The sequence below is a fragment of the Coloeus monedula genome (genome assembly GCF_965178545.1).
Source record: "Coloeus monedula genome assembly, chromosome: 17".
NCBI lineage: Eukaryota > Metazoa > Chordata > Aves > Passeriformes > Corvidae > Coloeus > Coloeus monedula.
The window spans coordinates 2,404,942-2,419,629 of record NC_138797.1 but is presented as its reverse complement, the minus strand read 5'-3'; the positions used below and the strand labels follow the sequence as shown (position 1 = coordinate 2,419,629).

The following is a 14,688-nucleotide window of genomic DNA, read 5'->3' as shown; positions in this document are numbered from 1 at the left end:
GGAGACTCCAGGTTCCCCCATGGGCAGGGCCAGTCCAAAAGGAGAAGGTTAACCCAGAACTTGGCACTGCAGAGATGCAAACAGAGCCCTTTCCCATTATCCCAACAACTTTCCAAGCCTCTGCTGCTGCTCAGCCAGGCAGCTGCTTTTACTGGAAAAATTTAAAAAGCAAAACACAACTTATTTTGAGTTTGGAAACAATGCCCTCCTTCCATCGGGCACCTGGAAGTGTGGGGAATCCAAACCCATCTGTTATCACCAAAGCTGGCACTGGCATCAAGTATGTCCCTCTCTGCCACTCCCAGCACAGCGTTGGGCACCTTAAAAGACTTTCTGTCCCCACCTGAATCCCCCTGCAGTGTCCCCAGCACCACCAGCTCACAGCAGCCTCCAGGCAAATCCCTTCCTTCCCCTGGTGGAAAACACCCAAGACTCAGCCCAGGCACCACCCACAAACTGATTTTCTACTTTTCCAAGTGAAACCAAGAGACAGATCTTGGCTGCTGCTGGTTGTGATCTGCAAAGTTTATTTAACCCCCCCCCAAAAAAGGCCATTTCCATGCAGAATCTTTTGGTTCATAAAAGAAGTCATTCCGCAGCAGCCACCTGACAACCCTCCCCCGCAAACTGAGAAATAAAGTGACCCCAGAGTGCACAAAAACAAACGAACTGTCCAACTCCAACAGAGAAAAGTGGTTCCTAGCATTCCACACAATATGGAAAAATTTGGCAAATACAGCTGATCTCGCAGTTCCTGTCCCTTTAGCACTTTAGAGCTGGCTTTGGCCTCCAGCCCTTGGGTTGCCTGTCTGGAAAACAGACACAGGTCCTTGTGCTGAAAGACCTGGGGACTCTCCGAGGGGTCCAGGCCAGGTGGGGAAGAGCTGCCACATCAGCGTTTTGAAGCAGGCAGTATAAATATAAAACATGGATACAAACGGGTTCTTTGTACAGAAAATATCATCTCTCAAGGCACTGGGGTGATGGCCACGTGTCCACTCGTGGGCTCCCAACAGGCTTCTCCAGCCATCGAGGAAGGAGGGGAAAAAGGCACCGGAGAAGTCCCAGTGCTGCCATCCAAGAGGGGTTTCACCCCACCGCTGCCCCCAAACGCCCCCGGGAGGGGTTTCTCCTGGCTGGATGGTGCTTTTCCTTGGTGGGGGTGGTGTGATCCCATGGGGGCTGCAGTCTCCTTGGGATGGCTCGGGGCTGGGTTTGGCCAGGAGGGAGGTGCATAGATGGGCCGGGGGCTTGGGCTGCTCCAGCCGGCGCTGCGCTCCCTCGTCACGCCAGCAGCCCCAGCCGGGTCACCTTGGCTGACAGGAAGGAGTGGATGATGAAGACGATGGTCTTGGGGCAGGAGTGAAGGTCCAATTGCTGTAAAAAAGGAAAGGAGGCATGTTTGCAATGGGAAGGGCTGTTCCTGCAGCAGCCAGCTTTCAGCCAGGGACCACCCAGAGCTCCCCAAACCCACCACAGCTTTACTGGGGCCCTGGAAAGAGCTGCACACCCTGGCTGAGGCAGGCAGATGGGGCCATGTGTCACCCCCCATGCCAGACAGGATGGGTGCTGTGAGCAGGGTGGGTGCTCTGCTCCCCCTCTTCCCCCAGGACTGGTGGGTGAGGTTGCTGAAAGCAAAGCCAACTCACGATCTCTCCCTCCGGGCCACCAAAGTCCAGGTACAGCATCTTGGTGCCGTCATCCGAGGACATCTGCAGCTTCTCGAAAGGCTGCTGGAGCAGGATGGTCCTGCTGAGCCCGGGCTCGCTGGTGGAGATGGTGAACCCCTTGTCGATGTGGACGGTCAGGGTGCAGTCCTGCCCCTTCCACGTGCAGGCTGGGGACAGGGACAGGACAGGGGTGAGGCGGGAGTCCCACCACACCACCCGGGCCCCCCGGGCCCCCGCTGACCTGCCGAGACCTCCTGGGCCAGCTCGGCGGCGCCGTGGGTGCCGTCCACCAGCAGCCGCGTCCACAGGGCGAGCTCTCGGGGGCTCTCCAGGCTGAAGAGATGGGTCTGCACGCCCAGGCGGCCGCCGGCGCGCAGCGCGAAGGAGCGCTCGGCCTCGTACAGCGCCGAGCCCTTGGCCGGCCCTGAGTGCACCAGCCTGCGGCACGGCCAGCGCTCAGCAGCGCGCCCCGCACCGCACCCCGCACCGCCCCAGCACCGCACCCCAGCACCACACCAGCACCGCACCCCACACCGCCCCGACATCGCCCCAGCACCGCGCCCCGCACCGCCCCGACATCGCCCCGGCATCGCGCCCCGCACTGCCCCGACACCGCCCCGACATCGCCCCGACATCGCCCCAGCACCGCACCCCGCACTGCCCCGACACCGCCCCGACACCGCCCCAGCACCGCACCCCGCACCGCCCCGACATCGCCCCAGCACTGCCCCGACACCGCCCCAGCACCCCCCCCCTCAGTGCACCCCACGCCGTCCCAGCACAACCCCAGAACCGCACCCCGCACTGCCCCGGCACCGCCACAGCACCGTCCCAGCACCGCACAGCCCCGGCACCGTACCCTGCACCGCACCCCGCACCACCCCAGTGCTGGACCGCCCGTGCGCTGCATCCCTGCGCCGCAATATCCCAGCACCAACACAGCATCGCCCCGTTTCCCTGCACCGCCCCAGCACCGCACAGCGCAACATCCCAGCACCTCGCACGGCTTCTCAGCACCGCACCTCAGCGTCGCTCCTCACACACACTACAGCACAGCCCCAGCACTGCCACAGCACTGCCCCGCGTCCCGCACGGCCCCAGCACGGCCCCCGCACGGCCCCAGCACCGCCCCAGAACAGCCCCAGCACGGCCCCCGCACGGCCCCAGCACCGCCCCGCATCCCGCACGGCCCCAGCACGGCCTCCGCACTGCCCCGCATCCCGCACGGCCCCAGAACAGCCCCAGCACGGCCCCAGCACGGCCCCAGCACTGCCCCGCGTCCCGCACGGCCCCAGCACGGCCCCAGCACTGCCCCGCATCCCGCACGGCCCCAGAACAGCCCCAGCACGGCCCCCGCACCGCCCCAGCACCGCCCTGCATCCCGCACGGCCCCAGAACAGCCCCAGCACGGCCTCAGCACCGCTCCAGCACGGCCCCAGCACCGCCCCGCATCCCGCACAGCCCCAGCACTGCCCCAGCACGGCCCCGCGTCCCGCCCGGCCCCAGCGCCTCACCCCGCTCCGCTCCGCGGTGGCCGCGCGGCGGGGCCGCCAGGGGGCGCTGCAGCCCCGCGGATGAGGCCCCTCAGCGCCCGCGCCGGACCCGGCCCTGGAGCCGCCCCCGCCCCAACCCCGCCCCGAGCCCTGCCCCGAGTCCCTCCCTGAAAACCCGCCCCGACAGCCGCCCCAAACCCCCGCCCCATCCCCGGGACTCAGCACCACTGTCCCCACTGCCCTAACATCACCCCGGGACACTGTCACCATGCCCGCGCCCTAAATCCCCGCACTATGCCCGGGACTCTGCCACCAACTCTTGGACACTGTCACCATCCCCACCGCTCTGACACCACCCCTGGACTCTACCATCACCTCAAACGCTTCTGCCACCACCGCCAGCCCCTGCCACCACCCTGCAGGTCCGTCCTGGCCCCCAGCCCTTGACACCATCCCCCGTCACTGCCACCACCTCGGGGGTTGCCACCGCCCCTAGGGCTATGCCCTGACCCCCAGCTCCTGCCACCATCCCTGGTCACTGTCACCACTTTGGGGGTCTGACACCACCTCTGGGTTCTGCCCTGACTCCCAGACCCTACCACTGCTCCCAGGGACTGCCACCACCCTATCCTTGAGCTGGTGGCCCCTACCTGGTGGCGATGAGGGGGTAGCTGTGCGTGGGCTTGCCCAGGGCGTCGCGGCTCTGCGGCAGGCTCCCGTACAACAGCAGCTCCTTCTCCGTGAGCACGGCCAGGAGGTTCCTGGTGCCGGCGCTGGGGAGCTGCAAAGGGACTGGGTCAGGGCCACCGGCAGCAGGGTGGCACGGGGTGGCAGAGGGCCTGGGGGTACCTGCTCGGTCAGCCAGCCCACGTGCTTGACATCCCGTCCGGCCACCGTGCCAGCCCCCGCCAGCTGTGCCCGCAGCTCCTCCTTCACCCGCGGCAGCAGCGCGGCCGCGTTGGCCTGGATGGCGCCGAGCCACGACTGTGCCGTGGCCTCGTCCTTGGCCCGCAGGAAGAGAGCAACGCGTCCATCTGCCGAGCACACCTCTAGGTACCTGCAGGGACACGGCCCCGATGAGTCCCTGCCCACCCTCGGCTCCCCGGGACACGGTGGCATCGCCGGCCCCAGCGCCACGCGCTGACCTGTGCTCCGGGTCGGTGGGGAGGCACTTGCGGGACACGTAGCACATCTTCAGAGGGACACTCCGGCTCTCCCGGAGCTCCCGAGGGGGCAGCACGGGGGATGATCGCTTCTGCTGGGCAGCAGGAGAGGGGTCCCAGCTCACCGTCGGCCCCGCCGAGGAGTTCTTGAAGTAGGGTGAGATCTCCTTCATGTACTTCACTGGAAGAGAGGCAGCGCCCGCTGAGGACATGGCACAGGCCAGGGTGGCCTCATCCTACCCTGCTGAAAGCCCCTGCATCAGAGCTGGTGACCCCTCTGCTCCCCAGAGCTGCCACCCCTGGGTGCTGTGGGCCCCCTGCCCCTGTGGGTGCAGGGATGGCACTGGTGGGTGAGGTCACACAGGGAGTGACACAGAATCAGAGAACGGTTTGGGTTGGAAGGGACCTTAAAGATCATCCCATTCCAACCCCCTCATTCCATGCGCAGGAACACCTTTCACTAGCCCAGGCTGCTCCAAGCCCTGTCCAACCTGGCCTTGGACACTGCCAGGGAACCAGGGGCAGCCACAGCTTCTCTGCACACCCTGTGCCAGGGCCTCCCCACCCTCACATGACACCTTGGACCCTCCCAGTACCTCAGGCCCACCATCCCAGCCTGGAGAGCTCCCCAAGAGGGATAAGAACGGCCTTTTCCCCCTTTTTCCTTCCCTTTAACCCAGATCAGTTCACAGATCCAGGCCTAAGCACTTCCCTGGGGCAGCACACACAGCCAGGGGTGGGGAATGGGAAAGAGTCCCAGGCCAAAATTATACAGTCCAAATTGTGCTGGTACAGCCAGTCCCACTGCCAGCTGAGGAACAGCTCTCAAATACCCTGGCATGGCCCCAGGAAAAGCCTTGGAGAGCGTGCTCTCTGCTCACGCAGCCCTTCCCCATGAGCCTCAAACCAGGGACAAGAAATCAGTGCCCAGTGAGCCTGGCTCCAGAGCCACAGCCCTCAGAGCCACGCTGGGACGGCAGCTGGCTCCAGAGGTTTGGGGGAAGAGGGACATGAAAGGCACCACAAATTGATGGGGCCCCACAGCCACATCCTGAAAATGAGTTTGGCAATGCTGGCTAAAAAACTCCAGGCAGGCAGGGTGCCAGTCCTGGTCCTGCCCTGGGGCAGCATGGGACCAGCTACTGACTCCAGGGAAGGGTTTCCCTTTGGAGGCCCTTAGGAAAACACCACGGGATAGACACGTGCCTGCAAGCCACGTCCCCAACCATCCTGGCTGGTTCCACTCCAGGTCCAAGCCAGCAGAGTGGGTGGCAGGATGGGGGACACAAGCTTAGCTTTGCAGCCAACACTTGTAGGTGGCTGGATGGGCCCAGCGCCATCACTGCAGCCAAGCCACAGCAGCCTGATATGCTGCCAGAAAGGAGCCCCTTTCCCACCAGGAAATGGTCTGCACGCAGAACCACCCACTCCCAAACTTCACCTGGCCACCACTACCCATCTCCCACCCGTCTCCCCCAGTGGTCACAGCCCCAAGGCTGCCAGAGCTCCAGGAGTGTTTGGACAATGCTCTCAGACACAGGGTGGGATTGCTGGGGTGTCCTGTGCAGGGCCAGGAGTTGGACTGGATGATCCTGATGGGTCCCTTCTGTGCTCTCCCCCTTCATTCCTATCCCAGTGAGCTCCCTAAAACCTCTGAGCCCTCACGGCCCAGCAGGAGCTGCGGGAAGCCAGAGCCCCGTGGGTGCCCCGCGGGACACGGTTATAAATGGCCACGGTGCTGTGCCACGTGGGCCGGGTCACCCCGCGGTAGCCCCGGGGCCAAGGCGGCGGCGGGGGGCCACCAGCCTCGTGCGCTGCGCCTCCCGTTACAAAAATAGCCACGTTCCCGCAGGCATCCGAGCCGCGCTGGATCTGGCCCGAGCCATTAATCTTGGCAGCGGGGACCTGCCATTATCCTGGTGCCTGGGAACTAATTGGAGTTCAGAAAGATGCCATTGAGCTGCTGAAACCCGAGCGGCGTCCCTGCGGCAGCCCCTGGCTCCCCGGGCACGCGGGGGACGTCACCGGCGTTAGCTGGGCGGTGGCGGGGTCACGTCCCGAGGGAGCCGTGGAGAACAGGAGCAGTGCCCAGTCTGGGACAGGGCACAGAGAATTAGGCAACAGGCAGCGCGTGTGTCTCGGGTACGTGGCTTTAAGGAGGATTTCAGGCTGGTCACGAAGCACAGGGGCTCCTGAGCCAGCACAGGAAGCTGGGAGGTGCTGGAGGCTGCGATGGTCCCCTGCCAAGGCCAGGCCACCGTGCCAGGGGAGCTGCTGTCCCTTCCAGTGACCCCAGCACTGGCTTCACAGCGGGCTGACTTATACTTCTGCCAGTCTCTTCACTGAAGTTGGTATTGAATGGATTCATTAATTACCTCCATCTCATTAAAGCAAACAACTCAGACCATATCATGCATCACCTCTGCTAGTGGTTAACTGTAATTCCCATATTGTTTTCTCTTCCTAACTAGCACCTTGTAGTGCTGGGGCTGCTGCCTGCTCCCTGGCAGCCTGCACCCTCCAAAAACCACTGGGCAGTAACACAGCCTGGCTGCTGTTGACCTAAAGTCACCTACAGCAGGCACGCAGCCCTTGGTGGCTCCTGGGCTAATCCAAAGCTGCTGGCCCCCAAAGCCATGTGGGCTCTCCAGGGAAAGAGCCCGTCCCACTGATCCTCTCCAGGACAGAGGACAGGGGACAAATAGGACCTTTAACTGCTCAGGGCTTTGCACTAAGGAAAACTTTATTCCAGGGTTTTGGGAAACAGCAAAAGTCTCTGCCAGAGCGGTACCTCGGCAGGGGGTGGGTGGTGGCACAGGGGATCCCAATCGCTGGAGTATGCCATGTGCCCCTGAACCCTGGAGGGAGCTGCACGAGGGACACGTTTAACCAAAGGCCCTGGGTCTGCCTCTGTGTTGCAGCCAGTTTTTTTCTCCCCAGCATGCCAGAAAGGGGCAGAACCACCAAAATTCCTTGGTTTTACTTCTTGGGTAGAAATTCTCTCTCTCCATCTGCCCATCTCTCACAAGGATGGAGAACAAGCACAAACAAACCACTTTGGGCACCCTGGATCCTGAGTCAGTACAACCTGCCCCACACATCCCCATGGCTCAGCACTGCTCAGAGCCAAGCCTGACCCCACAGAGTTTCACTGAGGAGCCACAATGCTTCCTACAGGCAGCAAAACAGACACATGGACACCCAGAGCAGGTTCAAGAACACCCTCCTGCTGCTTGGGTCACCAGCACACTCTGCTTCAGCCAGGAGGTCACAGCATGGATTCAAAGAAGAGTTCCAGACTGCATTGCTGGTCAGGAGTAGGATGGTGCTGCTGTTTCTCCTGCCAAAATCTTCCCAGCAGCACCTACACAGCTCAGCAAGGCCATCACATCAGGAAATCTTCCAGAGAGTTCCTGGAGATCCAGTGCTGGCCCCACAGAGATGCTAATCCCACCTCCAGCTGGTCCCTCTCTGCTTCAGGATTAATGATGCAAAATTGGCATGTTAAACTGGGGGGCTCAGCAAACACACATCCCAAAGAGACACCCTGAAATGACCTGCAAGCTCCAACCCGATGCTCTCATGTGCTTCCAAAAACATCGACACAGATCCCCAGCACCCCACCCCAGGACCATGCCCTGCTCCTGGCTCCAATCATGAACACGACAGCTCCTGTCCCAGCTGCTTCAGCTCAAGTCCTTCCACCCCAGGGAGGAAGATGCCATGCGGTGCTGCAGGGTGAGGTGCCACTGCTGTCCCTCCTGTCCCAGCACTCAGTGCCACATTCCATGCCCCAGCTCTTTATTAAACATTCCCCTGTGCTGCACCACCAGCAGGGAGATCATGGGACAGCCCTCCGTGCTTCCACAGGAGGAGAAACAAACCCAGGAAACTCCCCAGGGAAAGCAAAGCCTCAGAGCAGCATGGTGTGGAGGTGGTAGATGTGCCCCATCACCTCGTGGCATCATCCCTGGGGCAGATCCAACACCTTCCTTCCCACAGTTATGGCAACCAGCACTCTGGAGAATCCCCAGCCCCCCCCTCCCCCCCCAGCACCCATTTTTCTGAATTTTGAGCTTCCAAGCTATTACTTGGCCAAGCAAGCCCTAAAGAGCAGAGAACAGCCCCAAAAGCATCCCTGTGGCAAATAAATCATGGATGTGAGATGCCCACAGCTGCCCCCACTCCTCCTCCTCACTGCTCCCAGTTCTGCCCCCATGACAACACAGCACAGAGGCCTCACCAGGTAAACCACTCTTGTCCCCAGAACCCTTCCTGGGGCAGCTGGAAGGATGTTTATCAGCCTTTCCCCTGCCATGGAGAGTCTCTGGATTCCAAGCAATGAAAATAAGGGAAAAAAACAAGGGAAAAATAAGGCAAGGGAGAGCAACTCTCCCCAAAATAACAATGTAATATAAATACAGTCCAACTCCTCCTGCAAATACCAAGAGAGTAGTTTGGCACATCCAAAAAAAAATCTTGGCAGGACACATGGAGAGGTATCTGCATGTCCTCACGCCTGGGCAGCAATGACACCCAGGAGCCTGAAGCCAAGCTGAGCAGCTCAGGGTGAAATCTGGCACGTGGAGCCACTGCTGATACCCACATTAAAACACATCACCTCCCAGCTCCGCCACTTCGGGGAATCTCAGCCCAGCTCACTGCCCTGTGAGGAGGTGCCAGCTCTCCCAGTTTCGTTGCCTGCTGCAATGCCACCTGCAAACCATCCTAAAAACTCCTAATCCCAGGAATGACTGCAGCCAGGAAGGGCAAGGCAGCAAACAGACACTGGCTGCGCCAAATACTCTGTTTTAGCACTTAAGAGCACCATAAGGAAAGCTGGAGTCACACCTGGCACCATGCGGGGACCAGAAAGTGTCTAAGTAATGTTAAGGTGCTCTTTTTTAAGTTCTGCCTTCTCCAAGCAGGAGAAGACAGCAGGGAACCCCTTGTTTAACACCCTTCAAGCACTCCAAGGCCACCCCCTGCCCTGCAGCCCTGCCACCCCTCCCTGGGGCAGGGTGTTTGGCCAACCAGCTCCTGGAGAGCCACAGGGGTGGCACATACAAGGCAGGGGACACTCTGTCCAGAGGCAGGGCCACCACCTCCAGAGGGCAGTGACAGCCTGACCACGGCACAGTGCCAGCCCCACCATCCCCCTTGGCAGAGCTGCACTGTGCCAGCAAACACAAAAACCGAGGGGATGGAGATGTACCACATTTATCAGTGAAATCAGTGATCAGATGAGCAGCAGAGATCACTTCCCTGCTCCGGCTGGACATCAGATACAAACTCATCCCAGAGCTCCAGAGTGCTGTAGTGGGAGCCAGCCCAGCCTCGCTCTCCTCCCAAGAGTACCTGCTGGGAGTTTTAATTAATTAAGAAGCCCAGCAGGTCATACCTGAGCTCAGCAAGCTACAGCAAAGGCCCTGCCTGCAGCTGCCTCCCAGGAGGGTGATCTGGCTCCTAGACGATGGAGGAGGAGGAGAGGTCCAGGGAGAGAAATTGTTCTCTCCAGAAAGGGCAGCTCCTCTCCACCTCTGGCAGGACCTCTGGCAGAAAGGAAACCCACACCAAAGGATGAACAGAAAATAACAGAGGGAGGGTGGTCCGAGAGCAGCGGCTCCAGGCAGGAATTTCGCAGACTCACAAAGAAAGAAGATCTTGTATTTCTCTTTGGTCAGAAAAAAACAACAAAACCACCCCACCACCAACCCTATCTGCTCCCTGCAGCTGTGCAGAGCAGCACATTCCTCCAGCTTAACCGTGGTCCTGAGACTCCCAGGAGAGGAGGAACCCACAGCAGAAAGGGCTGAGCAAAGCTAAAAATGAAAATCTGGAGCTGAGACAATCTGGGGAAGGCGCAGGAAAGCTGGGGCCACAGTGGTCACTGGCAGCACAGCACACAGAACTCTGCTTTGTCCAGGGACAGCCCTGAGCACTGCCCCCAAACCAAACCTCCCTTTGGGATCTGGGAAGGGTCTCTGGTGCCGAGACCCCCTCTGTTAAGCAGGGTGACCCCAGGAGTTGGTTAGAAGTGAGGGGAGGGGAAGGCTCCTTTCCTGAGGGACAGATCTGGGATGCTCATCCCAGCCTGGCCGAGCTGGCAGAGGGTGGGCAAACATGGACAGATGTGATGTGAAGGGTAGTCAGAGAAGAATGGGGTCTCTCCCTCAGGGCTCCCATGGTCCCAATCCATCAATCCTCACCCAGTCCTCACATAGGGCTTGAGGGGCTCCTGCAGTGTGCCAGCCCCCTCAGGGCTGGGAGACACCTGAAACCATCTGCCTGGTACCGAGGGACCCTGTTCCCAGGGAACAGTCTGCTCCAGGGTGGTGAAGGCTGCATCCCTGGAATGTTTGTAGCCTCAGGTTCCAGGGATCGCGTGGCTGGGCAGCTCCTTCAGCTGCATCCCTGGGTGGGCAGCATCCCCTGGGTGGGTAGCTCCTGAGCAGGTCCTGCCTCACCCTCCACCTGCCCAAAGCCCACCAGCAAACCCCAAGGTGCTCAGCAGGAGTGGGGGGGGGCCAGTGCACCCGCTCCCTGCTGGCATAAACCTACAACAGCCAAGGATGTGGGTTTAAATTAAAACCATGGGAAAAGCAGAAAATGTTTTCTCTTGCCCCAGGAACTGCAGACGTGGGGGTGATGCTGAGCAATGAAAGAATCCCAAATCCCAGAAACTTGTCCCACACCTCCCACTGCTGCCTGCTCGGGGACCCACAGCGGGGAGATGGAGCCTCTGGGCATGGAGCACTGGCACACACATCCCTCCCTCTTGGGAGGGAGACAGGGAAATCCCAGCAGTTACCTCCAGCTCTCCGGATGAGCAGACAAATTACTCTGCACATGTTGTTTTCCATTTGAAAGAGTATGCAAATGCAGGTGCAGATGATATCCCACCCCTGTGTCACCCCAGTACAGGAGGACCCTTCTCCCCCATCACATCCTTGTCTCCTACCTTCCAAGATCACTTCCTTGCCCGTCTTCTTCAAGGCCTGCACAGCCTCATCGTGTGTGGCCTCGGACAGGTCAGTGCCATTGACGGCGAGGATGGCATCCCCCACGTACAGCGCCTCGGTCTGATCCGCTGCCAGCCCCTTAAAGATCTTGGAGATCAAGATGGGCATTTTATTCTCTCGTCCACCTTGAAACAGAAGAGACAGGGAGCAGTTGTGGCTGTTGGAGCGCTCAGAGGAGTGGGTGGGGAGGGGGATGCTCCAGTTCCAGATGGTCCCAGCAAGGCTGAGCCTTTCTGCTGGCACTCAATGCACTGTGCCAGGTCAGCCCACTGCCCACTCCCCCAGATACCCACAGGACACCTGCACCAACCACACCAGCCAAAGTACCATGAGGCTTTACAGCTGATGAAGTGATTGCTCCAAAACCACTCAGATTGGTCACAGATTATTCACAGAGCGAACACATAAACTGGCCATCTCCCCATCAGTTTTGGCAGGAAAGTGTGTCTTTATTGGCATTATTAATCATGTGTGCTGAGCAACTATCCTGGCTCCAAGGACTTCATGATCTCAACAGATAAGACAGCTGAACGTTTTTGGAGAGGCCAAAGAGCCAGGGAGAGCTGAACCAACCTGGCTGTGTGTTCCTCCCCACACAGCAGCCCTGCTCCCCACTGTTCCCACTAAAAGAATGCTATTCAAACTCCCGACGGCTTCAGGAGATCAATTTGCACATTGACTTTTGAACCCGCAGGGAGATCCGAGCTGCCTCCGTGCCAGGGCGCAGGGATGCAGCAGCCACTGCCCACGGTAGCCGGGGATCAGCAGCGCCCGACGTGCCCTGCGCCCCAGGACAGCCTGTCCCGAGGAGTCTCCAAGAGATGATCCTCATCCCAGAGGGAGATGCTGAGCCCAGCCTGTTGTCACTGCCCACCCCGGGCTGCTCCCAGCCAGTGCCACAGGCATTTCCTCGCTCAGCCGCCTGCCAAGCCCTGCGAGGGCTCCGGTTATCAGCTGTCAGAGGCCCAGGCGGGGGCTGCTCCGTCCTTGCGGCAGCGGCTCCTCTCCCGGCTGCCAGCGCCGAGAGCCCTGCCAGGGCTGAGAACCTGCGCCAGCCCGGCTCCCTCTCGGCTCCCCGCTGCCCTGCCAGCCCCTTGCCGTGTCCCGTGGCAGGACATCCACCCACCGGGTGGCACCCAGTGTCCCTGCGTGAAACACGGCTGGCACATGAACAGTGGCATGCCAGCAGCCCGGTGAGGAGTGATGTCCTGCCCTACCAAGGTTGCCCCACCCTCCACAACAACTTCCACTGCCCAGTTTTGATGGCAACTACTTCTTTTCCACACACGTCACTGCAAAAATAAAGTTTTAAATGAACCAAGGGAAGTTTCTCCTTTCCTGGGAGAGCCACAGAGCAAGCAATAACTTGGCAGTAAGGAGTGGTTACGAGGGGGGGTTTGTACTTCGCTAAAAAAGGGCTGGCAGGCTGGGGCACCCCGCAGACACGGCCAGCAGTGTCGATCCAGTTCCAGCACCCGCACATTCGCATTGCAAAACCTCCCCACTTCCAGAGGGAGCCGGAGGCTGCGTCTGTGTCCCCTCTGAGCTGGGAGGAGAAGCCACGTCAGGAGTCGAGAGCTGCCCTGTCACTCCCCCCGGGGCTGCCGAGCCCGCTGCCTCTCACAGCCACGCTTCGTGACAGCCCTGTCCCTGCGCCTCCGCTGCCCTTTTCATCCTGCTTTCACAGTTTCCAGCACGCTCGGAGCCGCGTGAAAACCAAAGGCAGGCAGAAAGGCAGGAACGCCATCCCTGCCCCAAGAAGTTTCCAGCCTGAAGTTCAGGCGAGTCTCCCCAAGGAGCAGGGCAGCTTGGGAGGGCAAGCAGGCATTATAGCAGCGAGGCTTCCCGCTGCTCCGCTTCCCGGGAGCACGCATCTCCACGCCCCAGTGCGCTGCTTCAACACCCCACCCAGCGCCCGCAGAGCTCCAAGGGCTTCACATCTCTCCCTTCGTTTCGCTGATAGTTTTAAAGGGGCATTTCCCGGCTCAGGAACACGGTGGGACAAGGACACGCCGGCCCAGCCCTCCCTTTGGCTGCAAAAGGGCAACTTCCGTGTAACTGGGTGCCCCCCTGCACCCCACCTGCCTCACGGGACAGCAGCCTAACCGTGGGTGCGGGGGTCACTGGGAGCCCCCTCCGGCTCCCAAACGCTGTGTGTCCCTCACTCCGGCCGGGGCACGGCGGACAGGGACTGGCCGGTCACTCCGCACCCCGAATCATGGCTCTTTCCATGGGCCGGCAATGTTTCGGGTCCCGTCACTGCCACGTGTCCCCCTCCACGTCCTGCGCTGGGGCTGGGGGGTGTGAGGATCCCCACCCCAGCCCCGCTCCCCGCCGGGTTCGCTCCGAGCGAGCCGCGGGGACGGCGGCAGCAACAGGTCCCGGTGCCGGTGCCCCTCTCCCCCCGCCGCCCCGGGACCCCCGCGGCCCGGCCTCACCTTTGATGCTGATGCCGAGCCCCCCCACGTCCTGCTTGACTACGCGCACGGTGCGCCTGATGTTGGCGAGCGCCTCGGGCGCGGCGGAGCCCGGCTCGCCGCCGTTCAGCTGCGCCGCCGGGGCCTCGGGGCCGGGCCCGGGGCCGTCTGCCGGGCTGACCCCCAGCACGTCCTCGGCCAGGGTGAGCAGGACGCGGAGCCACTGCCCGCCGGGGCCGCGCAGCTCCAGCAGCCCGGTGCGCGGGGCGCGCCTGCCCGCCGCCATCTTCGCGCGCTCCGGTCCCACACCGCCCCGCGCCGCCCCTCAGCGCTCCGCGCACCGCCCCGCGCACCGCCTGCCCCCGTCCCGCACCGCCCCGCACCGCCCCGCACCGCCCCGCACCGCCCCGCACCGCCCCGCACCGCCCCGCACCGCCCCGCACCGCCCCGCGCACCGCCTGCCCCCGTCCCGCACCGCCCCGCACCGCCCCGCGCACCGCCTGCCCCCGTCCCGCACCGCCCCGCACCGCCCCGCACCGCCTGCCCCCGTCCCGCACCGCCCCGCACCGCCCCGCGCACCGCCTGCCCCCGTCCCGCACCGCCCCGCACCGCCCCGCGCACCGCCTGCCCCCGTCCCGCACCGCCCCGCACCGCCCCGCGCCGCCTGCCCCCCCCCGCACCGCCCCGCACCGCCCCGCGCACCGCCTGCCCCCGTCCCGCACCGCCCCGCACCGCCCCGCACCGCCTCGCACCGCCCCGCACCGCCCCGCGCACCGCCTGCCCCCGTCCCGCACCGCCTCGCACCGCACCGCCCCGCACGGAGCACCGCCTGTCCCCGCACCGCCCACGCAGTGCCGCGCACCGCCTCTTCACACCCGGCACCGCCTCTCCGCGCCCCGCACCGTTCCGCACCACCTCGCACC

General features: G+C 62.2%; 1 protein-coding gene across 1 annotated transcript; it reads right to left on the bottom strand.

Annotated features, from left to right (window-relative positions):
* Positions 1 to 504: 504 nt before the first annotated feature.
* Positions 505 to 14,100, bottom strand: SNTA1 (syntrophin alpha 1). Its single transcript, XM_082292791.1, has 8 exons — positions 13,787 to 14,100; positions 11,288 to 11,473; positions 4,309 to 4,507; positions 4,013 to 4,220; positions 3,814 to 3,944; positions 1,912 to 2,108; positions 1,650 to 1,837; positions 505 to 1,377 (listed from the first exon to the last, which is right to left on the bottom strand). Exons 1-8 carry the CDS (start codon positions 14,049 to 14,051, stop codon positions 1,285 to 1,287), a joined length of 1,467 nt encoding a protein of 488 aa, XP_082148917.1. The 5' UTR covers positions 14,052 to 14,100; the 3' UTR covers positions 505 to 1,284.
* Between the last annotated feature and the right edge of the window lie 588 nt (positions 14,101 to 14,688).

Bases quoted from the DNA above. Each gene is read 5' to 3' on its own strand.
- SNTA1 (XM_082292791.1), bottom strand. From the start codon at position 14,051: ATGGCGGCGGGCAGGCGCGCCCCGCGCACCGGGCTGCTGGAGCTGCGC. The intron at 11,474-13,786 runs GTGAGGCCGGGC...TTCTGTTTCAAG, and splicing joins GCTCGGCATCAGCATCAAAG to GTGGACGAGAGAATAAAATG. The intron at 1,838-1,911 runs GTCAGCGGGGGC...CCCTGTCCCCAG, and splicing joins GGCCCAGGAGGTCTCGGCAG to CCTGCACGTGGAAGGGGCAG.